Genomic DNA, 25,991 nt, shown 5'->3' on the forward strand with positions numbered 1-25,991 from the left:
GATCAGTCTGCTAAATGACTCACTACTGTAGTGACTCTGGATCAGAGAGTCTGTTAAATGTCATTATAAATGCTCTTCTATAACCTTCCTGTTGGACGGAAAGACAATCACTTCAGCAGGAATGTCTTTGTGTCGTCCAGTCATTTAGCCAGAGAGCAAAACAGAGAGCAGACGTTAAATCCAGACTTGTTAAATCCAGACTTGTTAAATCCAGACCTGTTAAATCCAGACCTGTTAAATCCAGACCTGTTAAATCCAGACCTGTTAAATCCAGACCTGGTCATTCTGATGTAGTGGAAGAATGAGAGGTGATACTGGCTGGGAGCAGTGTGATGACTCACCATTTACTACATCGTTTGGATGGCTGGGCTATCACGGGTTAAACACACCTTCTCTGAGGCTATCACGGGTCAAACACACCTTCTCTGAGGCTATCACGGGTCAAACACACCTCCTCTGAGGCTATCACGGGTCAAACACACCTTCTCTGGGGCTATCACGGGTCAAACACACCTTCTCTGGGGCTATCACGGGTCAAACACACCTCCTCTGAGGCTATCACGGGTCAAACACACCTTCTCTGAGGCTATCACGGGTCAAACACACCTTCTCTGAGGCTATCACGGGTCAAACACACCTTCTCTGGGGCTATCACGGGTCAAACACACCTTCTCTGAGGCTATCACGGGTCAAATACACCTCTGGGCTATCACGGGTCAAACACACCTTCTCTGGTGCTATCACGGGTCAAACACCTTCTCTGAGGCTATCACGGGTCAAACACACCTCTGGGCTATCACGGGTCAAACACACCTTCTCTGGGGCTATCACGGGTCAAACACACCTTCTCTGGGGCTATCACGGGTCAAACACCTTCTCTGGGGCTTTCTCTAGGAAGGGATGTTTCCAAGGAAGTCCTGGGGTCACTGGCGCTGGGAGGGGTGTGAAGACAGCCGAAACTAGAATCGACTAAATGAATGTTACCGTGTGAATGAAATTGTTATGTGTGGATTGGTTCAATAGTCCATGAAAGGGCTACATATGTTTTATTGTTACAGGGAAACTGGATGTATTGTTACAGGGAAACTGGATGCATTGTTACAGGGAAACTGGATGTATTGTTACAGGGAAACTGGATGCATTGTTACAGGGAAACTGGGCGTATTGTTACAGGGAAACTGGATGCATTGTTACAGGGAAACTGGGCGTATTGTTACAGGGAAACTGGATGTATTGTTACAGGGGAAACTGGATGCATTGTTACAGGGGAAACTGGATGTATTGTTACAGGGGAAACTGGATGTATTGTTACAGGGGAAACTGGATGTATTGTTACAGGGGAAACTGGATGTATTGTTACAGGGGAAACTGGATGTATTGTTACAGGGGAAACTGGATGTATTGTTACAGGGGAAACTGGTTCTGTCCGTCTGATGGCAGATTGTTTAGAGGAGCAACACGGGTGCGCGCCGATCATTTAAATAGTAAGAATCTGGGCGGTTTCCTGTCTTTTTGTTTTTACTCGCAAAGAAATGTTAATTCAGGTTTGGGGGGGTGAGTTTCTGCTTGAAAAGGACAGTGAATTCATACTTTGAGAACTTTCTACCAAGGCTCCTGTGTATCACACTATCGTTTTTTTTCCTCAAGAGATGATTCTGAACTATAGACGTGTGTAACTGCGTTAAGTCAGCCTATTGCTGGTAGACTAATGTACACTAACTGTTTCATTTCATTATTTTGTGACTTAATTGAGTAAATGCATTCTTGTTTTACAGTGTCCTTTTAACTACATTTTACATTTTAGTCATTTAGCAGACGCTATTATCCAGAGCGACTTACAGTAGTGAATGCATTTATTTAAAACATTATTATTTTTTTGTACTGGTCCCCCGTGGGAATCAAACTCACAACTCTGGCGTTGCAAACACCATGCTCTACCAACTGAGCCACAGGGAAGCCAATACGTTTTATAATTCAGTAGGTCTATTGGTAGTTATATACACACACTACACATTCTTGGGTTTCACCTGGACGTCTCTGATCTGCTTGCCTCAATACATTACTGCTAGAACATGGATCTCCAGGATTAGATGTTTTTATCTCTTAATAACGGTGCCAGTTAAAATGTTAATTATAGTCAGAGGTGATGGAAGGCTCTATCTGGACTAGATTCCTGCCGAGAGGTACAGGGCCTGTTGCATTTATTCACATAATAAAATGGGAGTCAGATTGATGAACGTAGTTTATTATTATATTCAACGTTTCTACAAAATGGTGACGCTTCCAGTCGATGGGGATTTTCACCACAACGCCACTGATACAGATCATCTCTCAGCCCTCCGGTAACAATCCCTGCAGACAGAATCACAACAGACTCAGAGCCTAAATCAGTAAGGCAATATTATCAAATCAAAGTTTGTCACGTGCGCTGAATACAACAGGTGTAGACCTTACAGTGAAATGTTTACTTACAGGCTCTAACCAATAGTGCAAAAAAGGTATTAGGTGAACAATAGGTAAGTAAAGAAATAAAACAACAGTAAAAAGACAGGCTATATACAATAGTGAGGCTATAAAAGTAGCGAGGCTACATACAGACACCGCTTAGTCAGGCTGATTGAGGTAGTATGTAGATATGGTTAAAGTGACTATGCATATATGAACAATATTTGAAATGTTTAATTCAAACCAACCTGGCAAACTTCATTCCCTCTCGTCAGATGATGTTGAATTCAGGAACAGCTCTATGTATCTCTCTTCTGCACAATAAAAGAAAATGGGTTCAGGGCAGGGTGGCCACGTTTAGAAAACCCAAATGTGGGACAGCAGGATGATTTTGCGGTACAGTGTAGCCTACATGAATACAAAAAAGAGAACTACAGGTTACAATTTTTTTATACTACAAACACCACAATATATTTTTTACATTTATTTGAAGAAAAAAAAATGCAATTCTCATTTACCAAATTCAACAGACCCCTAAACTGCCCTGATGCAGAAACCAGAGATAGTTATCCTTCTGGAAGGTTCTCCCATCTCCACAGAGGAACTCTAGAGCTCTGTCAGAGTGACCATCAGGTTCTTGGTCACCTCCCTGACCAAGGCCCTTCTCCCCAGATTGCTCAGTTTGGCCGGGCAGCCAGCTATAGGAAGAGTCTTGGTGGTTCCAAACTTCTTCCATTTAAGAAAGATGGAGGCCACTGTGTTCTTGGGGACCTTCAATGCTGCAGACATTTTTGGTACTTTCCTCAGATCTGTGCCTCGACAAAATCCTGTCTCAGAGCTCTACAGACAAATCCCTCGACCTCATGGCTTGGTTTTTGCTCTGACATGTACTGTCAACTGTGGGACCTTATATAGACAGGTGTGTGCCTTTCCAAATCATGTCCAATCAATTGAATTTACCACAAGTGGACTCCAATCAAGTTGTAGAAACATCTCAAGGATGATCAATGGAAACAGGATGGACCTGAGCTCAATTTTGAGTCTCATAGCAAAGGGTTTGAATACTTATGTAAATAAGGTGTTTATACATTTACATTTCTAAAAACCTGTTTTTGCTTTGTCATTATGGGGTATTGTGATGTCATTATGAGGTATTGTGATGTCATTATGGGGTGTTGTGATGTCATTATGGGGTATTGTGATGTCATTATGGGGTGTTGTGATGTCATTATGGGGTGTTGTGATGTCATTATGGGGTGTTGTGATGTCATTATGGGGTGTTGTGATGTCATTATGAGGTATTGTGATGTCATTATGGGGTATTGTGTGTAGATTGATGATTTGTTTTTATTTAATCCATTTTAGAATAAGGTTGTAATGTAACAAAATGTGGAAAAAGTCAAGGGCTCTGAATAATTTACGAATGCACTGTATAGAGTACAGACAATTCATCATATTTTCAAGTCTGGACACACCTACTCATTCAAGGGTTTTTCTTTATTTTAACTATTTTCTACATTGTAGAATAATAGTGAAGACATCAAAACTATGAAATAGCACATATGGAATCATGTTGTAACCAAAAAAAGTGTTAAACAAATCAAAATATATTTTATATTTGAGATTCTTCAAAGTAGCCACCCTTTGCACACTCTTGGCCTTCTTATTCTCTCTCCATGTATGGAGGGCTGTTATTTCATAGTTTTGATGTCTTCAGTATTATTCTACAATGTAGGAAATAGTAAAAAAATTGAATAAAAACCCTTGAATGAGTAGGTGTGTCTAAACTTTTGACAGATACTGTAGACAGACGTACGCATGTGTGCCTTGTCCCGGGTCATAGCCGAGACGGCGTCTTGGTGCGATGTGAAGTAAACATCAGCCTCTCCGCTGGCCCTCCCGTCTGGACCGAACTCCACCAGTATCCTCGACAGCGCTAGAGGAGAGAAGAACTGACAGAGCAAAACCTCTGAATCTTCAGTGTTACAGAAAGTAATTTGTTTGTTCAAAACTTCTCTGACGCTAGTTAGCACGGTCTCGCTCCGACACAGCACGGCAGTGGAAACAATACCTGAACGATGTCGTCTCCTGTGGCTTGGAAGGGCAGTCCTCTCATGTGAACAAAGTGTTGGGGCAGAGAAGATACCGGATGAGTCCCTGAAACAAACAGCAACCATGGAACATCCATCGAGACATCGACCCTCCGTTCATTTTCATCACAGCTAAAGGACATGACACTACACATTTTGAGAAAACAGTCAGTCTCACCATGTCTGGAGGGCTGTACTGCTGTCTGTCTGTCCGTCTGTCGGGCTGTACTGCTGTCTGTCTGTCCGTCTGTCGGGCTGTACTGCTGCAGGTCTGTCTGTCTGTCTGTCGGGCTGTACTGCTGCAGGTCTGTCTGTCGGGCTGTACTGCTGCAGGTCTGTCTGTCTGTCTGTCGGGCTGTACTGCTGCAGGTCCGTCCGTCCGTCCGTCTGTCTGGAGGGCTGTACTGCAGTCTGTCCGTCCGTCCGTCCGTCTGTCTGGAGGGCTGTACTGCAGTCTGTCTGTCTGTCTGTCTGTCTGGAGGGCTGTACTGCAGTCTGTCTGTCTGCCTGCCTGCCTGCCTGCCTGCCTGTCTGTCTGTCTGTCTGTCTGTCTGTCTGTGTATCTCACCATGTCTGGAGGGCTGTGCTGCAGGTCTATGTGGTTGACTCTGTCTGGAGTTTCTGTCCTCTTCAACAGACTCTGTCTTCTTCCGACCTCCGATCTCACTCCTTCTACTGGGGAACACCTCGATGTACCTGGTGACACAGTAGGACACGCCCCTGGTGACACGGTCAGGACACGCCCCTGGTGACACAGTAGGACACGCCCCTCGTGACACAGTAGGACACGCCCCTGGTGACACAGTCAGGACACGCCCCTGGTGACACAGTCAGGACACGCCCCTGGTGACACAGTCAGGACACGCCCCTGGTGACACAGTCAGGACACGCCCCTGGTGACACAGTCAGGACACGGTCAGGACATGATCATGGGTAAAGGTCAAGGTCGGAATATACATAAAGTAGAGTAGACAGTCAGCTCTGAACTGAACGTGGGTTTATTGATGAACAAGAAATCTAATCCATTGAAAGCTGTGTAAAGTTGAGTTCTCAACGTTCTGCAGTCTAAGTCGAGGGGGGGGGGGGGGGGGGCTGTGCCATTACCGGTCGTGATCGGTAGTCCCATAGGGCGGCGCACAATTGGCCCAGCGTCGTCCGGATTAGGGGAGGGTTTGGCTTTACTTGGCTCATCGCGCTCTAGCGACTATTTGTGGCGGGCCGGGCGCCTGCCCCTGGTACACCCTATCAACAACAGGTGAAATATCCAGAGCGCCAAATTTGAAAACAATTAAATGTCATAATTCAAATTTCTCAAACATACAACTATCTTACACCCTTTGAAAGATAAACATCTCCTTAATCTAACCACGTTGTCCGATTTCAAAAAGGCTTTACGGCGAAAGCATAAAGTTAGATTATGTTAGGACAGTACATTGACAATAGCTGTGTGTAATGTTTTGTCAATTCAAAGACAGGCGTCACCAAAAGCAGAAAACCAGCTAAAATTATGCACTAACCTTTGACAATCTCCATCAGATGACACTCCTTGGACATTATGTTAGACAATACATGCATTTTTAGTTCTATCAAGTTCATATTTATATCCAAAAACAGCGTTTTACTATGGCGTTGATGTTCAGGAAATCGTTTCCCTCCAATAACCGCCAGTCAAATCAGCACAACAAATTAAATAATTAATATTCGAAAACATTGGTAAAATATTATATTGTCATTCAAAGAATTATAGATTTACATCTCTTGAACGCAACCGGATTGCCAGATTTAAAAATAACCTTACTGGGAAATCACACTTTGCAATAATCTGAGCACTGCGCCCAGAAAAATACGCTTTGCGATACAGACTAACCGCCATGTTGGAGAGATCTAAAATCGAAAATACTATGTAAATAATCCATTACCTTTGATTCTCTTCATCAGATGTCACTTCCAGGAATCCCAGGTCCATAACGAATGTAGTTTTGTTCGAAAAAGCTCATAATTTATGTCCAAAAAGCTCCGTGTTGTTAGCACATGATCTATGCCCGCCGGACTTCACTTCATGAACGAGGGGAAAAAAAATATTTACGTTCGTTCAAACATGTCAAACGTTGTATAGCATAAATCATTAGTGCCTTTTTTAACCAAAACATGAATAATATTCAAGGCGGACGATTGCATTCTTTTTTAAAACGTATTGGAACGAGAGTACCCAAACATGCACTCGCGCGCCAGAGTCTAATCGGCCACCACCGTTCCATGGCTCTTGTTCGGTCAGATCTCACAGTATAAGACTCAAAACACTTTGTAAAGACTGGTGACATCTAGTGGAAGCCATAGGAAGTGCTCAAAGATTAATAAGCCCCTGTGTGTTTCAATGGCATAGGCTTAAAGGTAATTCAACACATCAGGTATCCACTTCCTGTCAGAATTTGTCTCAGGGTTTTGACTGCCATATGAGTTCTGTTATACTTACAGACACCATTCAAACAGTTTTAGAAAATTCAGAGTGTTTTCTATCCAAACATGAACAATAATATGCATATTCTAGCTTCTGAGTTGGTGTAGGAGGCAGTTAAAAATGGGCACATATTTTTTTCAAAATTCTCAATACTGCCCCCTAGCCCTAAGAAGTTTTAAGAAGCGCGGTTTGGCGGGTCATGTTGTTTCGGAGGACACATAACTCGACCTTCACCTCCCGAGCCCGTTGGGGAGTTACAGCGATGAGACAAGATCGACATTACGAAAAAGGGGGGAGAAAAAGGTATTTGATCCATAATGTATGGCACTAAACTATCTCCATATATACACACACAATTTTTATTTTTTATCTGGGACCGGGGGACCTTCAGACGAGTCTTGTGAGGCCTACAGCAAAACAACGACAAGTATGTGTTTGTGAGAGTCTCACCTTTCCACAGAGGGGCCATAATAGTTTGTAGTCCAAACCGTTAGGATGCTACAGACGATTTAGTGAGAAGACCGATTTTCTCCTGGTCTGACCAACACTGCTCTAGCTCTGTTACCTTTCACCTCAGATGGGATGTCTCCTGGTCTGACCAACACTGCTCTAGCTCTGTTACCTTTCACCTCAGATGGGATGTCTCCTGCTCTGTCACCTTTCAACTCAGATGGGATGTCTCCTGGTCTGACCAACACTGCTCTAGCTCTGTTACCTTTCACCTCAGATGGGATGTCTCCTGGTCTGACCAACACTGCTCTAGCTCTGTTACCTTTCACCTCAGATGGGATGTCTCCTGCTCTGTCACCTTTCAACTCAGATGGGATGTCTCCTGGTCTGACCAACACTGCTCTAGCTCTGTCACCTTTCACCTCAGATGTGGAAGTGCGACATACAATAGGCAGATGCTGTGGATTGAGATGCATCCAATGAAAAAAACATACATACAGTTGAAGTCGAAAGTTTACATACACCTTAGCCAAATACATTTAAACTCAGTTTTTCACAATTCCTGACATGTAATTCTAGTAAAACTTCCCTGTCTTAGGACAGTTAGGATCACCACTTTATTTTAAGAATGTGAAATGTCAGAATAATAGTAGAGAGAATGATTTATTTCAGCTTTTATTTCTTTCATCACATTCCCAGTGGGTCAGAAGTTTACATACACTCAATTAGTATTTGGTAGCATTGCCTTTAAATTGTTTAACTTGGGTCAAACATTTTGGGTAGCCTTCCACAAGCTTCCCACAATAAGTTGGGTGAATTTTGGCCCATTCCTCCTGACAGCTGGTGTAACTGAGTCAGGTTTGTAGGCCTCCTTGCTCGCACACATTTATTCTGTTCTGACCACACATTTTCTATAGGGTTGAGGTCATGGCTTTGCGATGGCCACTCCCAATACCTTGACTTTGTTGTCCTTAAGCCATTTTGCCACAACTTTGGAAGTATGCTTGGGGTCATTGTCCATTTGAAAGACCCATTTGCGACCAAGATTTAAATTCCTGACTGACGTCTTGAGATGTTGCTTCAATATATCCACATCCTTTTCTTACCTCATGATGCCATCTATTTTGTGACGTGCACCAGTCCCTCCTGCAGCAAAGCACCCCCACAACATGATGCTGCCACCCCCGTGCTTCACGGTTGGGATGGTGTTCTTCAGCTTGCAAGCCTCCCCCTTTTTCCTCCAAACATAACGATGGTCATTATGGCCAAACAGTTATATTTTTGTTTGATCAGACCAGAGGACATTTCTCCAAAAAGTACGATCTTTGTCCCCATGTGCAGTTGCAAACTGTAGTCTGGCTTTTTTATGGCGGTTTTGGAGCAGTGACTTCTTCCTTGCTAAGCGGCCTTTCAGGTTATGTCGATTATAGGACTCGTTTTACTGTGGATATAGATACTTTTGTACCTGTTTCCTCCAGCACCTTCACAGGGTCCTTTGCTGTTGTTCTGGGATTGATTTGCACTTTTCGCATCAAAGTACGTTCATCTCTAGGAGACAGAACACATCTCCTTCCTGATTGGTAGGACGGCTGCGTGGTCCCATGGTGTTTATACTTGCGTACTATTGTTTGTACAGATGAATGTGGTACCTTCAGGCATTTGGAAATTGCTCTCAAGGATGAACCAGACTTGTGGAGGTCTTGGCTGATTTCTTTTGATTTTCCCATGATGTCAAGCAAAGAGTTCGAAGGTAGGCCTTGAAATACATTCACAGGTACACCTCCAATTGACTCAAATGATGTCAATTAGCCTATCAGAAGCTTCTAAAGCCATGACATCATTTTCTGTAATTTTCTAAGCTGTTTAAAGGCACAGTCAACTTAGTGTATGTAAACTTCTGACCCACTGGAATTGTGATACAGTGAGTTATAAGTGAAAGAATCTGTCTGTAAACAATTATTGGAAAAATGACTTGTGTCGTGCACAAAGTAGATGTCCTAACCGACTTGCCAAAACTATAGTTTGTTAACAACAAATTTGTGGAGTGGTTGAAAAAACGAGTTTTAATGACTCCAACCTAAGTGTATGTAAACTTCTGACTTCAACTGTATATAGTGTAAGTATGTGGACACACACACACACACACACACACACACACACACACACACACACCCCTTCAAATTAGTGGATTCTATTTCAGACACACCTGCTGCTGACAGGTGTATAAAACCAAGCACACAGCCATGCAATCTCCATAGACAAACATTGGTTGTAGAATGAGTTCTTCGGTAAAGCCAGTGACTTTCAACGTGGCACCGTCATATGATGCCACCTTTCCAACAAGTCAGGCCGTCCAAATTTCTGCCCTGCTAGAGCTGCCCCCGGTCAACTTTAAGTGCTGTTATTGTGAAGTGGAAACGTCTAGGAGCAACAACAGCGAAGTGGTACGCCACACAAGCTCACAGAAGTGCGTAACGTGTAAAAATCGTCTGTCCTCGGTTGCAACACTCATTACCAAGTTCAAAACTGCCTCTGGAAGCAACGTCAGCACAATAAATATTTGTCGGGAGCTTCATGAAATGGGTTTCCATGGCCGAGCAACTGCAAGCCTAAGATCACCATGGGCAATGCCACGCGTCGGCTGGAGGGGTGTAAAGCTCGCCGCCATTGGACTCTGGAGCAGTGGAAACGCGTTCTCTGGAGAGATGAATCATGCTTTAACATCTGGCAGTCTGACGGACAGATCTGGGTTTGGCGCATGCCAGGAGAACTCTACCTGCCCCAATGCATAGTGCCAACTGTAAAGTTTGGTGGAGGAGGAATAATGGTCTGGGGCTGTTTTTCATTGTTCAGGCCCCTTAGTTCCAGTGAAGGGAATTCTTAATGCTACAGCATACAATGACATTCTAGACAATTCTGTGCTTAAAACTTAATGGCAACAGTTTGGGGAAGGCTCTTTCCTGTTTCAGCATGACAATGCCCCCGTAAACAAAGCAAGGTCCACACAGAAATGGTTTATCGAGATCGGTGTGGAAAAACTTGACTGGCCTGCAGAGCCCTGACCTGAACTCCATCGAACAACTTTGGGATGAACTGGAACACCGACTGCAAGCCAGGCCTAATCGCCCAACATCAGTACCTGACCTCACTAATGCTCTTGTGGCTGAATGGAAGCAAGTCCCCGCAGCAATGTTCCAACATCTAGTGGAAAGCCTTCCCAGAAGAGAGGAGGCTGTTATAGCAGCAATGTTCCAACATCTAGTGGAAAGCCTTCCCAGAAGAGAGGAGGCTGTTATAGCAGCAATGTTCCAACATCTAGTGGAAAGCCTTACCAGAAGAGTGGAGGCTGTTATAGCAGCAATGTATATAAATGTAAACTTTATTTAACTAGGCAAGTCAGTTAAAAGAACAAATTGTTATTTACAATGACGGCCAAAGCCTAAAGACGCAGGGCAAATTGTGCACCGCCCTATGGGACTCCCAATCACGGCTGGATGTGACACAGCCTGGATTCGAACCAGGGACTGTAGTGACGCCTCTAGCACTGAGATGCAGATGCCTTAAGACCCGCTGCGCCACTCGGGATCCCAAAAACAAAGGAGGGACCAAGTCCATATTAATGAGCCGTTGGAAGAGCAGGTGTCCACACACGACCAGTATCTCTAGATTAAAACTAAGAGATTTTGATGGAGATGTGTTGTATTATGCTAAATAGATTTCAGCAGAAATCAACTCCAGGGGGGTTTGAAGTGATGAGTGAGTTCCTACCTGTTTCCGATGACTTGTCTGTCTCTGGTCAGGGCTTCGTCAGCCTGCTCCTGGGTCAGGAACTGGACGTAGGCTTCCCCCGAGTTCCTTCCTCTGTGGTCTGTTACTAGAGTCACTCCGTCCTCTGCCACATCCAGACCTGAAAGGACCAGCAGCTTTATGACCTGGGTGACAACATCATAGCCTGGTTCTATACTCTATTCACTGGACCAGCAGCTTTATGACCTGGGTGAGAACATCATAGCCTGGTTCTATACTCTATTCACTGGACCAGCAGCTTTATGACCTGGGTGAGAACATCATAGCCTGGTTCTATACTCTATTCACTGGACCAGCAGCTTTATGACCTGGGTGAGAACATCATAGCCTGGTTCTATACTCTATTCACTGGACCAGCAGCTTTATGACCTGGGTGAGAACATCATAGCCTGGTTCTATACTCTATTCACTGGACCAGCAGCTTTATGACCTGGGTGAGAGCATCATAGCCTGGTTCTATACTCTATTCACTCTATTCTGTTACTTTACATTTGTGTATTCCTGTGTATTCCGGGGTATTCCTGTGTATTCCTGTGTATTGTTAGATACTACTGCACTGTTGGAGCTGGGAACACAAGCATTTAGTTAGATATTACTGTTGGAGATAGGAACACAAGCATTTAGTTAGATACTACTGTTGGAGCTGGGAACACAAGCATTTAGTTAGATACTACTGTTGGAGCTGGGAACACAAGCATTTAGTTAGATATTACTGTTGGAGCTGGGAACACAAACATTTAGTTAGATATTACTGTTGGAGCTGAGAACACAAGCATTTAGTTAGATATTACTGTTGGAGATAGGAACACAAGCATTTAGATAGATACTACTGTTGGAGCTGGGATCACAAGCATTTAGTTAGATATTACTGTTGGAGCTGGGATCACAAGCATTTAGTTAGATTCTACTGTTGGAGCTGGGATCACAAGCATTTAGTTAGATATTACTGTTGGAGCTGGGATCACAAGCATTTAGTTAGATATTACTGCACTGTTGGAGCTGGGAACACAAGCATTTAGTTAGATTCTACTGTTGGAGCTGGGATCACAAGCATTTAGTTAGATATTACTGTTGGAGCTGGGATCACAAGCATTTAGTTAGATATTACTGCACTGTTGGAGCTGGGAACACAAGCATTTAGTTAGATATTACTGTTGGAGCTGGGATCACATGCATTTAGTTAGATATTACTGCACTGTTCGAGCTGGGAACACAAGCATTTAGTTAGATATTACTGTTGGAGCTGGGATCACAAGCATTTAGTTAGATATTACTGCACTGTTGGAGCTGGGAACACAAGCATTTAGTTAGATATTACTGTTGGAGCTGGGATCACAAGCATTTAGTTAAATATTACTGTTGGAGCTGGGAACACAAGCATTTAGTTAGATATTACTGTTGGAGCTGGGATCACAAGCATTTAGTTAGATATTACTGTTGGAGCTGAGAACACAAGCATTTAGTTAGATATTACTGTTGGAGATAGGAACACAAGCATTTAGTTAGATACTACTGTTGGAGCTGGGATCACAAGCATTTAGTTAGATATTACTGTTGGAGCTGGGATCACAAGCATTTAGTTAGATATTACTGTTGGAGCTGGGATCACAAGCATTTAGTTAGATATTACTGCACTGTTGGAGCTGGGAACACAAGCATTTAGTTAGATATTACTGTTGGAGCTGGGATCACAAGCATTTAGTTAGATATTACTGCACTGTTGGAGCTGGGAACACAAGCATTTAGTTAGATATTACTGTTGGAGCTGGGATCACAAGCATTTAGCTAGATACTACTGTTGGAGCTGGGATCACAAGCATTTAGTTAGATATTACTGCACTGTTGGAGCTGGGAACACAAGCATTTAGTTAGATATTACTGTTGGAGCTGGGATCACAAGCATTTAGTTAGATATTACTGTTGGAGCTGGGATCACAAGCATTTAGTTAGATACTACTGTTGGAGCTGGGATCACAAGCATTTAGTTAGATACTACTGTTGGAGCTGGGAACACAAGCATTTAGTTAGATACTACTGTTGGAGCTAGAAACACAAGCATTTAGTTAGATATTACTGTTGGAGCTGGGATCACAAGCATTTAGTTAGATATTACTGTTGGAGCTGGGAACACAAGCATTTAGTTAGATATTACTGTTGGAGCTAGAAACACAAGCATTTCGCTACACCCGCGACAACATGTCTATGCGACCAATAACATTTGATGTGCTGAAACCACTGTTATGATTGACATGCCCAACAGGAAGAGTTGGCTACAACCCTAACAGTATGAAACCCAACGAGGAGGGACACAACAACCACATGTGTCGTGATATCAAACTAAATCTGTTAAAGTAGAGGGTTGTAAACGGGGCCTGTTGAGGCAGAGGGTTGTAAACGGGGCCTGTTGAGGCAGAGGGTTGTAAACGAGGCCTGTTGAGGCAGAGGGTTGTAAACGAGGCCTGTTGAGGCAGAGGGTTGTAAACGAGGCCTGTTGAGGGTCCTACCAGAGAAGAAGAGCATGACGTCAGTCTCGGTGCAGCTGTAGGGGAGACCTCTGATCCGCACCAATCCGTCTCTGGCTGGGAGCTGAACTGACTTCTTCAAGATGGCCTCCGCGTCGCTGTTGTTCACCTCAAACACTGGAGGAGGTTGTTGAGGAGAAGAAAAACATTACTTTATTGTCCAATGTCCAGAAACATAGACAAGAGGTCGGAGCAGATAGAGAGAGACAGTGTGGAGAGTCGGAGCAGAGAGAGACACAGTGTGGAGGTCCCAGGTACTGTCTGTCTGTAGTACCTTCTATATAGCCTGGTCCCAGGTACTGTCTGTCTGTAGTACCTTCTATATAGCCTGGTCCCAGGTACTGTCTGTCTGTAGTACCTTCTATATAGCCTGGTCCCAGGTACTGTCTGTCTGTAGTACCTTCTATATAGCCTGGTCCCAGGTACTGTCTGTCTGTAGTACCTTCTATATAGCGCGGTCCCAGGTACTGTCTGTCTGTAGTACCTTCTATATAGCCTGGTCCCAGGTACTGTCTGTCTGTAGTACCTTCTATATAGCCTGGTCCCAGGTACTGTCTGTCTGTAGTACCTTCTATATAGCCTGGTCCCAGGTACTGTCTGTCTGTAGTACCTTCTATATAGCCTGGTCCCAGGTACTGTCTGTCTGTAGTACCTTCTATATAGCGCGGTCCCAGGTACTGTCTGTCTGTAGTACCTTCTATATAGCGCGGTCCCAGGTACTGTCTGTCTGTAGTACCTTCTATATAGCCTGGTCCCAGGTACTGTCTGTCTGTAGTACCTTCTATATAGCCTGGTCCCAGGTACTGTCTGTCTGTAGTACCTTCTATATAGCCTGGTCCCAGGTACTGTCTGCCTGTAGTACCTTCTATATAGCCTGGTCCCAGGTACTGTCTGTCTGTAGTACCTTCTATATAGCCTGGTCCCAGGTACTGTCTGTCTGTAGTACCTTCTATATAGCCTGGTCCCAGGTACTGTCTGTCTGTAGTACCTTCTATATAGCCTGGTCCCAGGTACTGTCTGTCTGTAGTACCTTCTATATAGCCTGGTCCCAGGTACTGTCTGTCTGTAGTACCTTCTATATAGCCTGGTCCCAGGTACTGTCTGTCTGTAGTACCTTCTATATAGCGCGGTCCCAGGTACTGTCTGTCTGTAGTACCTTCTATATAGCCTGGTCCCAGGTACTGTCTGTCTGTAGTACCTTCTATATAGCGTGGTCCCAGGTACTGCCTGTGTTTCTCCAGGGCCTTGCCCACGTCGTCTTCGTGCTCCAGCTCTATAAAGGCCTGGCCGTTGGGCTTCCCGTCCCGGTTCACCGTCAGGTGGATTCCCTTCACACCGTCACGCACACGGCACTCTGGACAGAGAGAAGTAGAGTAAACCTACCGATTAAACCAAAAGCGAAGTGTTTCTAACAGGAGCACGGTGGGGGAAACAGAGGATAACAGGAGCACGGTGGGGGAAACAGAGCTTAACAGGAGCACGGTGGGGGAAACAGAGATTAACAGGAGCACGGTGGGGGAAACAGAGGATAACAGGAGCACGGTGGGGGAAACAGAGGATAACAGGAGCACGGTGGGGGGAAACAGAGGATAACAGTCAGGAGCACGGTGGGGGGAAACAGAGGATAACAGGAGCACGGTGGGGGGAAACAGAGGATAACAGGAGCACGGTGGGGGGAAACAGAGGATAACAGGAGCACGGTGGGGGAAACAGAGGATAACAGGAGCACGGTGGGGGAAACAGATGATAACAGGAGCACGGTGGGGGGAAACAGAGGATAACAGGAGCACGGTGGGGGAAACAGATGATAACAGGAGCACGGTGGGGGAAACAGAGGATAACAGGAGCACGGTGGGGGGAAACAGAGGATAACAGGAGCACGGTGGGGGAAACAGAGGATAACAGGAGCACGGTGGGGGAAACAGAGGATAACAGGAGCACGGTGGGGGAAACAGAGGATAACAGGAGGAGCACGGTGGGGGAAACAGAGATTAACAGGAGCACGGTGGGGGAAACAGATGATAACAGGAGCACGGTGGGGGGAAACAGAGGATAACAGGAGCACGGTGGGGGAAACAGAGGATAACAGGAGCACGGTGGGGGAAACAGAGGATAACAGGAGCACGGTGGGGGAAACAGAGGATAACAGGAGCACGGTGGGGGAAACAGAGGATAACAGGAGCACGGTGGGGGAAACAGAGGATAACAGGAGCACGGTGGGGGAAACAGAGGATAACAGGAGCACGGTGGGGGAAACAGAGATTAACAGGAGCACGGTGGGGGAAACAGATGATAACAGGAGCATGGTGGGGGGAAACAGAGGATAACAGGAGCACGGTGGGGGAAACAGAGGATAACAGGAGCACGGTGGGGGAAACAGAGGATAACAGGAGCACGGTGGGGGAAACAGAGGATAACAGGAGCACGGTGGGGGAAACAGAGGATAACAGGAGCACGGTGGGGGAAACAGAGGATAACAGTTAGGAGTTTTCCTTGTCCGGTTTCACAGATTAAAATAAATTAAATTAAAAAAAACACAATTAAGCCTAGTCCTGGAGTAAAAAACATGTCCATTGAAAAAGCTGTTCAGTCTAGGCCTGGTTTAATTCAGGACCGTTGAGTTTTATGAGCATGTTGTTAACAGAGGTGTATGGAGGGCTTACCAGAGAAGAACTGGAGGAGATCTTCAGTGGTACAGGACCATGGAAGGCCTTTAGCTCTGATGATAAACACCTCCTTCTTCTCCGGCCCTGGGTCAGAGTTGTAGTCTGGTAGAGGAGGGTAATCATCCTCTTTGAAGGGAGCTCCTGACTAAATACACCATACCGTTAAGTTATGACATTCATATCTATATTTCTAGTATATAAAAATGGGATTGACAGCAGGATACATTTCCATAGAAAGAGTAGCAGCAGCCAGACACTAACCTCAGAGTGTAGGCCGAGGTGGGACTGCAGTGCGGAGAGCCTGTGATGCCGAGGTTTCAGTGCGCCGGTCCAGTGGTGATGGTATCGCGGACGGTCACATCTCTCCGCTACTGTTACGGTCCCTGCGACACTACTCTGCGACAATAAGCTCCTGGAGACCTGTCTCCCCACCACAGAGAGACGTAAAGCAAACAACAAGGACCTACAGTTCCCAGACATCTTATCAAACCTGGAACTGCGCAATGCTCCGATTTCAATATGACGAACCGGCTTGACAGATGTACAAAAACCCACGGATGAACACTTTTACCGTAGTTATTTATTGAGCCTTGCAACACTTAAATACATTGAAAGGTGCCGCATACGTAGGTAGGCTTCTCTTTACAGCAAGAAAACTCACGTTGCCCAAGGACAGAAGTTCGTCAAAAAGGTCAAAGTGAATTATAGACGACAAAAAGGAGTATTTATCCAGCAGGGTTATGGATTATGGAAACATCCCCGTCTAGTGGTCTGGATGACTCACAAAATGTTGTAGTGGAGCTCAGACAAAACCTGGTGGTCAAACGGACTGTCCCTGGTCCATGTACGTCCTCCTCAAAACAGAACAGGACAAATAAGACATATGTCAGGGATAACAATAAGAATACATAACAAATTAAATTAGCAGGGATTAAATGTTATTTGTTTTGGTCAGTTAATTAGTTGGTGGTTTTGTTACATTATATTTTATTTCTCCAGTTTTTAGATGTATTTCCCCTTCGCCCGTCCAGGAGGCGGCGGTAAACTAACATACTGTGGGTTGATCAATGCTTTATGGGTCGAGCAATAACAAATATCTCTGCACAGTTGCTAACTAGGTGGTTAGTTAGTTAGCTGTCAAAAAACATGCTTCTTCAGACTTTCAGGCCATGGCTGACCCTGCTTCGTTGCAGAGGATTGCCAGTAGCAACAACACGACTTTACCACGGTGACAGAGTGGCAGCAGTCGGTACACAGCCTGACACACAGTCCGCGGAGTTTGCGGTAGGTGGTGGAGGGTCAATGGGAAACTTATCATTGTGAGACGCTGCTAGCTCGGACTGCCCTTGGAAATGAATTACTCTCAATGAGTGTAGTAATGCTATCCAGATAAATTAGCTGGCTTATTGTCAGTTGTTTGCAATTTAGTTTCAACCCCTGTATCACCAGCTAGCTAACATGTACTGTAATTAACCAGGGCTAGCTAGCTAGCTAACATGTACTGTAATTAACCAGGGCTAGCTAGCTAGCTAACATGTACTGTAATTAACCAGGGCTAGCTAACATGTACTGTAATTAGCCAGGGCTAGCTAGCTAGCTAACATGTACTGTAATTAACCAGGGCTAGCTAGCTAGCTAACACGTACTGTAATTAACCAGGGCTAGCTAACATGTACTGTAGTTAACCAGGGCTAGCTAGCTAGCTAACATGTACTGTAATTAACCAGGGCTAGCTAGCTAGCTAACATGTACTGTAATTAACCAGGGCTAGCTAGCTAACATGTACTGTAATTAACCAGGGCTAGCTAGCTAACATGTACTGTAATTAACCAGGGCTAGCTAGCTAGCTAGCTAACATGTACTGTAGTTAACCAGGGCTAGCTAACATGTACAGTAATTAGTCAGGGCTAGCTAGCTAACATTGAGAAGGGCAAATGCATTTGGTCAGACATCGTCTCCTCAGCAACGCTTAAAAAAAGTACTTCCGGATCATGGAATTCCGGAAATGTTTAAAATAAAAGTCCCCCCACGTCATAGGAGAAAAGTGTCAATAACGTGTATTTACTCATAATAATAATAATAATAATAATAATAATAATAACAATAATAATATGAAGAAAAAAACTGTCTAAACAGTGATTCGTTTTAAAGTTACATTTTTCATACAAGTTGGCGTTTAAAACATGTTCCAAGGTCAAATAAATGACCCCAATGCAAATCACTGTTTATGAAATACACAATCTTGGTTTACAGAGCAAAAATGATTCTAGGTGACGCAATATAAGTAATGTAGGGAGTGACTCAATAGGGTCTGTATAATGTATATATGTTGTCATTTCATGGGGCTCTGAATAATACAGAGTGTTGGTGGCCTTTTACTGTGGTCAAACAGCTTAAAGTGGGGTGCCTGCACACTATATGGTATAAATATTGCACTGTACATGGAAAAACATTGGATTGGTGTCCATAAAACTAGGTTCCAGTCTACTCACTGGAGTCCCTAGAATAAAAAAACAGGTGAGTTTGAACATAAAGTTAGTTCATACACTATATATAACAAAGTATGTGGATACCCCTTCAAATGAGTGGATTTGGCTTTTTCAGCCACACCTGTTGCTGACCGGTATAAAATCGAGCACACAGCCATGCAATCTCCATAGACAAAGATTGTCAGTAGAATGGCCTTACTGAAGAGCTCAGTGACTTTCAACGCGGCGCCGTCATTTCTGCGGACACACAAACTATCGTTTTTCTCCTGTACAGTGCAATAGAACAATGATACAGTGAGACTTTTCTCAAACATTACATTTCAAAATTGTTCCTTGAAGAACAATATCACCAGTAAATAAACAGGACTCTTACAAGCATTATTTTGATTGTATGTTTTTTACCAGTAGGTTATTATTATGTTCTTGCCATTAATTTACTTAAGCTCCAACCATTCCTCAATGTGCTCCACCTTATAATATTCTTTATCTTATATTTATTTTATTTATTTATTTTATTTCACCTTTATTTAACCAGGTAGGCAAGTTGAGAACAAGTTCTCATTTACAATTGCGACCTGGCCAAGATAAAGCAAAGCAGTTCGACAACATACAAAAACACAGAGTTACACATGGAGTAAAACAACATACAATCAATGATGCAGTAGAAAAAAATAAGACTATATACAATGTGAGCAAATGATGTGAGATAATGGAGGTAAAGGCAAAAAAATGCCATGGTGGCAAAGTAAATAAAGTATGGCAAGAAAAACACTGGAATGGTAGATTTGTAGTTTGAAGAAAGTTAAAAGTTAAAATATAAATAATATGGTGCAAAGGAGCAAAATAAATAAAATAAATAAATACAGTAGGGGAAAAGGTAGTAGTTTGGGCTAAATTAAAGATGGGCTATGTACAGGTGCAGAGATCTGTGAGCTGCTCTGACAGCTGGTGCTTAAAGCTAGTGAGGGAGATAAGTGTTTCCAGTTTTAGAGATTTTTGTAGTTCGTTCCAGTCATTGGCAGCTGAGAACTGGAAGGAGAGACGACCAAAGGAGGAGTTGGCTTTAGGGGTGACCAGAGAGATATACCTGCTGGAGCGCGTGCTACAGGTGGGTGCTGCTATGGTGACCAGTGAGCGGAGATAAGGGGGGACTTTACCTAGCAGGGTCTTGTAGATGACCTGGAGCCAATGTGTTTGGCGACGATTATGAAGTGAAGGCCAGCCAACGAGAGCATACAGGTCGCAGTGGTGGGTTGTATATGGTGCTTTGGTGACAAAACGGATGGCACTGTGATAGACTGCATCCAGCTTGTTGAGTAGGGTATTGGAGGCTATTTTGTAAATGACATCGCCGAAGTCGAGGATTGGTAGGATGGTCAGTTTTACGAGGGTATGTTTGGCAGCATGAGTGAAGGATGCTTTGTTGCGAAATAGGAAGCCAATTCTAGATTTCACTTTGGATTGGAGATGATTGATGTGAGTCTGGAAGGAGAGTTTACAGTCTAACCAGACACCTAGGTATTTGTAGTTGTCCACAAATTCTAAGTTAGAACCGTCCAGAGAAGTTATGCTGGATGGGCGGGCAGGTGCAGGCAGCGATCGGTTGAAGAGCATGCATTTAGTTTTACTTGTGTTTAGGAGCAGTTGGAGACCACGGAAGGAGAGTTGAATGGCATTGAAGCTCGTCTGGAGGGTTGTTAACACAGTGTCCAAAGAAGGGCCAGAAGTATACAGAATGGTGTCGTCTGCGTAGAGGTGGATCAGAGATTCACCAGCAGCAAGAGCGTCATCATTTATGTATACAGAGAAAAGAGTTGGCCCAAGAATTGAACCCTGTGGTACCCCCATAGAGACTGCCAGAGGTCCAGACAGTAGGCCCTCCGATTTGACACACTGAACTCTGTCAGAGAAGTAGTTGGTGAACCAGGCGACGCAATCGTTTGAGAAACCAAGGCTACTAAGTCTGCCGATGAGGATGTGGTGATTAACAGAGTCAAAAGCTTTGGCCAGGTCAATGAATACGGCAGCACAGTAATGTTTCTTATCGATGGCGGTTACGATGTCGTTTAGGACCTTGAGCGTGGCTGAGGTGCACCCATGACCAGCTCTGAAACCAGATTGCATAGCGGAGAGGGTGCGGTGGGATTCAAAATAGTCGGTAATCTGTTTGTTGACTTGGCTTTCGAAGACCTTAGAAAGGCAGGGTAGGATGGATATAGGTCTGTAGCAATTTGGGTCAAGAGTGTCACCTCCTTTGAAGAGGGGGATGACAGCAGCTGCTTTCCAATCTATGGGAATCTCAGACGACACGAAAGAGAGGTTGAACAGGCTAGTAATAGGGGTTGCAATAATTTCGGCAGATAATTTTAGAAAGAAAGGGTCCAGATTGTCAAGCCCAGCTGATTTGTAGGGGTCCAGATTTTGCAGCTCTTTCAGAACATCAGCTGAATGGATTTGGGAGAAGGAGAAATGGGGGAGGCTTGGGCGAGTAGCTGTGGGGGGTGCAGTGCTGTTGAATGCAGTAGGGTAGTTAGGTGGAAAGCATGGCCAGCCGTAGAAAAATGCTTATTGAAATTCTCAATTATAGTGGGCTTATCGGTGGTGACAGAGTTTCCTATCCTCAGTGCAGTGGGCAGTTGGGAGGAGGTGTTCTTATTCTCCATGGACTTTACAATGTCCCAGAACTTTTTAGAGTTGGAGTTGCACGAAGCAAATTTCTGTTTGAAAAAGCTAGCCTTGGCGTTTCTAACTGCCTGTGTGTATTGGTTTCTAACTTCCCTAAAAAGTTGCATATCGCGGGGGCAGTTTGATGCTAATGCAGAACGCCACAGGATATTTTTGTGTTGGTTAAGGGCAGTCAGGTCTGGGGAGAACCAAGGGCTATATCTGTTCCTGGTTCTAAATTTCTTGAAAGGGTCATGCTTATTTAAGATGGAGAGGAAGGCATTTAAAAAAAATAACCAGGCATCCTCTACTGACGGGATGAGGTCAATATCCTTCCAGGATAGCAGGGCCAGGTCGATTAGAAAGGCTTGCTCGTTGAAATGTTTCAGGGAGCGTTTGACAGTGATGAGTGGAGGTCGTTTGACCGCTGACCCATTACGGGTGCAGGCAATGAGGCAGTGATCGCTGAGATCTTGGTTGAAAACAGCAGAGGTGTAATTAGAGGGCACATTGGTTAGGATGATATCTATGAGGGTGCCAGTGTTTGCGGCTTTGGGGTTGTACCTGGTGGGTTCATTAATAATTTGTGTGAGATTGAGGGCATCAAGCTTGGATTGTAGAATGGCTGGGGTGTTAAGCATGTCCCAGTTTAGGTCGCCTAGTAGCACGAGCTCTGAAGATAGATGGGGGGCAATCAGTTCACATATGGTGTCCAGAGCACAGCTAGGGGCCGAGGGGGGTCTATAGCAGGCGGCAACGGTGAGAGACTTGTTTTTGGAGAGGTAGATTTTTAAAAGTAGAAGTTCAAATTGTTTGGGTACAGACCTGGATAGCAGGACAGAACTCTGCAAGCTATCTCTGCAGTAGATTGCAACACCGCCCCCTTTGGTCGTTCTATCTTGTCTGAAAACGTTGTAGTTAGGGATGAAGATTTCACATATAAAGTACTAAGTCTCTTTAGTATATATTCCCCCCATGTAGCTATAAATATTATTTTACATAATTGTAACATTCTCCGCTATGCAAAGCAGCAAAAAATACGGATTTCGAATAATATACATAACATTTTACCACAGACTTTTATTTTGAAGGCAAAATCCCAAAACCCAGAAGTTTTAGTGTAGATAGGCTCCATCTAGCGTTGCTGCCATGACGTTCATCTTTTAATATTTTTTTATTTAATTGAACCTTTATTTAACTAGGCAAGTCAGTTAAGAACAAATTGTTATTTACAATGACAGCCTACCAAATGGCCTCCTGCGGGGACGGGGGCCTGGGATTAAAAATACAAAATAAATATAGGACAAAACACATAGCACGACAAGAGAGGCACTACATAAAGAGAGACCTAAGACAACAACATAGCAAGGCAGCAACACATGACAACACAGCATGGTAGCAACTTAACAACAACATGGTAGCAACACAACATGGTAGCAGCACAAAACATGGTACAAACAATATTTGGCACAGACAACAGCACAAAGGGCAAGAAGGTAATGTGAAAGAGGAGCGATTTACAATAAAGGAAACCGTCTAGATTTAACCTTATCCTGCAGCTTTGATATGTGCTGAGAGGACAGTCTACCGTCTAGCCATACTCCCAAGTACTTGTATGAGGTGACTACCTCAAGCTCTAAACCCTCAGAGGTAGTAATCACACCTGTGGGGAGAGGGGCATTCTCCTTACCAAACCACATTACCTTTATTTTGGAGGTGTTCAGAACAAGGTTAAGGGCAGAGAAAGCGTATTTAATTTAATAAAGTTTTTTTTCTAACCCCCTGCAACTAAACATGGATGTAAATGACATTGGTAGTTGATTAAGGAATGTATATGTTTAAAGTAATGACTAAAGTATTCCACCCTGAAATCATATAATTGTATGAAATGTGTTCGAGTCATAATTTCATAATGTGTGTGACTAGACCATTGTGTTACTATTTCGCAATATGAGCTGGGTAGAGTTGAGACATTCAAGGCCAACTGAACTGTCGACTTGTGATAAATCTGAAACCAAATAACAGGAAAGAGGCCTCCCCAACTTAGGTAAGGGGGAGTAACTGTTAGAAATGGCTAGAAGATAATGAGATATTATGTGTTAGTATCGTGGAAAAATACAGCCCAACTAAAGGGAGGTGGAGTTTCTACTGGTGTGTGTGAGTTATAAAATGACTATTCTCATTTTCTGACTTCAGAGTACTCTCTGAATAAAGAATTTACCTTTTACAGAATCTGAGACTTTTCCTAATTATTATTAAACTCAGGGTCTTACAAACCTCGGGGAATTGGTCAAAGCTTAAATGATTGTTTAGTTATCATCATCATTGGGATTGAAAATTCTCGTGACAGTAGTCTTCCAAGTTGGGAATTGAGTAAGTATCGCTAAGTTAAGGTTGGTTAAATTCTCTGCGCTAAGCCAAACAGTATCTTCTCTAATAACACCTCAGACAGCTGGAACAGAGGAATGGCCTGACTAGGATAGATTTTTAAATAGCAAGGATACTAGCTAGTCCTTGCCTGGTTTATAACCTGCTCTGTAACCTGCTACGGAAGCTCCCACTCATACTACACTAATACACTATGGCATTTCACATTATTATACGTATCTTTTCAGGAAAACTATGAACGAATGCAAGTCCTTGTTGATGAGTTGAAAGGCAGATCGGAGAAAATCAAATTGGGTAAGTTAGGTTGGCACCTTCACGTGAAAACTCTTTTGAATGTTAACAGATGTAGTAATGTCCGGTATTGGCCTGCCTGTCTGTTGACCTGCCTGTCTGTTGGCCTGCCTGTCTGCTGACCTGTTGACTTGCCTGCCTGTTGACTTGTTGACCTGCCTGTCTGTTGACCTGCCTGTCTGTTGACCTGTTGACCTGCCTGTCTGTTGACCTGCCTGTCTGTTGACCTGCCTGTCTGTTGGCCTGCCTGTCTGCTGACCTGTTGACCTGCCTGTCTGTTGACCTGTTGACCTGCCTGTCTGTTGACCTGCCTGTCTGTTGACCTGCCTGCCTGTCTGTTGACCTTCCTGCCTGTCTGTTGACCTGCCTGTCTGTTGACCTGTTGACCTGCCTGTCTGTTGACCTGTTGACCTGCCAGTCTGTTGACCTGCCAGTCTGTTGACCAGCCTGCCTGTTGACCAGCCTGCCTGTTGACCTGCCTGTCTGTTGGCCTGCCTGTCTGTTGACCTGTTGACCTGCCTGTCTGTTGACCTGCCTGTCTGTTGACCTGCCTGTCTGTTGACCAGCCTGTCTGTTGACCTGCCTGTCTGTTGACCTGCCTGTCTGTTGACCTGCCTGCCTGTTGACCTGTTGACCTGCCTGTCTGTTGACCAGCCTGTCTGTTGACCTGTTGACCAGCCTGCCTGTTGACCAGCCTGCCTGTTGACCAGCCTGCCTGTTGACCTGCCTGTTTGTTGACCTGCCTGTCTGTTGACCTGTTGACCTGCCTGTCTGTTGACCTGTTGACCTGCCTGTCTGTTGACCAGCCTGTCTGTTGACCAGCCTGCCTGTTGACTTGCCTGCCTGTCTGTTGACTTGCCTGCCTGTCTGTTGACTTGCCTGCCTGCCTGTTGACCAGCCTGCCTGTTGACCAGCCTGCCTGTTGACCAGCCTGCCTGTTGACCAGCCTGCCTGTTGACCAGCCTGTCTGTTGACCTGCCTGTCTGTTGACCTGCCTGTCTGTTGACCTGCCTGTCTGTTGACCTGCCTGTCTGATAATGTGTTGAGCCAGGTGGAGGAGAACGTGCCAGAAATCTGCACATCTCCAGAGGGAAGCTTCTCCCCAGAGAACGCATAGACAGACTGCTGGACCCAGGGTAAACACACGTGACTATTCTCTGGACAACTAGTTGTAGATTTATCCTCTGTAGAGGCTCCAAAACCACTTTGTTTTGTCGTTTCCAGGTCTGAGGGTTCCTGTATTGTGTTTCTCTCTGCAGGTCTCCGTTCCTGGAATTCTCCCAGTTTGCAGCATACGAGCTCTATGGGAAAGAGGAGGTTCCAGCAGGAGGCATCATCACAGGGATTGGCAGAGTCTCAGGGTGTGTAGAGTACTGTAAACACTAGACGCTGTAGAGTACTGTAAACGCTGTAGAGTACTGTAAACGCTGTAGAGTACTGTAGATTACTGTAAACACTAGAGTACTGTAGATTACTGTAAACACTGTAGAGTACTGTAGATTACTGTAAACGCTGTAGAGTACTGTAAACACTAGAGTACTGTAGATTACTGTAAACACTGTAGAGTACTGTAAACACTGTAGACACTGTAGATTACTGTAAACACTGTAGGTCACTGTAAACACTGTAAACACTAGACGTTGTAGAGTACTGTAAACACTGTAGAGTACTGTAAACACTGTAGAGTACTGTAGATTACTGTAAACACTGTAGAGTACTGT

General features: G+C 44.4%; 1 protein-coding gene and 1 pseudogene across 1 annotated transcript; one reads left to right on the forward strand and one right to left on the reverse strand.

Moving 5' to 3' along the window:
• Positions 1–2,229: 2,229 nt before the first annotated feature.
• On the reverse strand, positions 2,230–17,141 carry grsf1 (G-rich RNA sequence binding factor 1). The gene is made up of 10 exons (XM_029763889.1): positions 16,700–17,141; positions 16,436–16,583; positions 14,971–15,126; positions 13,755–13,889; positions 11,212–11,350; positions 5,104–5,231; positions 4,517–4,602; positions 4,262–4,397; positions 2,694–2,759; positions 2,230–2,352 (listed from the first exon to the last, which is right to left on the reverse strand). The coding sequence occupies exons 1-9, from the start codon at positions 16,916–16,918 to the stop codon at positions 2,704–2,706; spliced, it is 1,203 nt and encodes a 400-aa protein (XP_029619749.1). The 5' UTR covers positions 16,919–17,141; the 3' UTR covers positions 2,230–2,352; positions 2,694–2,703.
• Positions 17,142–17,488: 347 nt separating this feature from the next.
• The window catches only part of LOC115200673 (methylcrotonoyl-CoA carboxylase beta chain, mitochondrial-like), a 30,428-nt pseudogene continuing 21,925 nt past the window's right edge, over positions 17,489–25,991 (forward strand).

The sequence above is a fragment of the Salmo trutta genome, chromosome 9, assembly GCF_901001165.1.
Source record: "Salmo trutta chromosome 9, fSalTru1.1, whole genome shotgun sequence".
NCBI classification, from domain to species: Eukaryota; Metazoa; Chordata; class Actinopteri; order Salmoniformes; family Salmonidae; genus Salmo; species Salmo trutta.

What these genes read in the sequence shown, in the direction of transcription:
- grsf1 (XM_029763889.1), bottom strand. Translation starts at nt 16,918, where the DNA reads ATGTCTGGGAACTGTAGGTCCTTGTTGTTTGCTTTACGTCTCTCTGTG. An exon ending in ACCTCGGCCTACACTCTGAG is followed by an intron (nt 16,584 to 16,699) that starts GTTAGTGTCTGG and finishes TGGTGTATTTAG; the next exon opens with TCAGGAGCTCCCTTCAAAGA. An exon ending in CGTCATGCTCTTCTTCTCTG is followed by an intron (nt 11,351 to 13,754) that starts GTAGGACCCTCA and finishes TGGTCCTTTCAG; the next exon opens with GTCTGGATGTGGCAGAGGAC.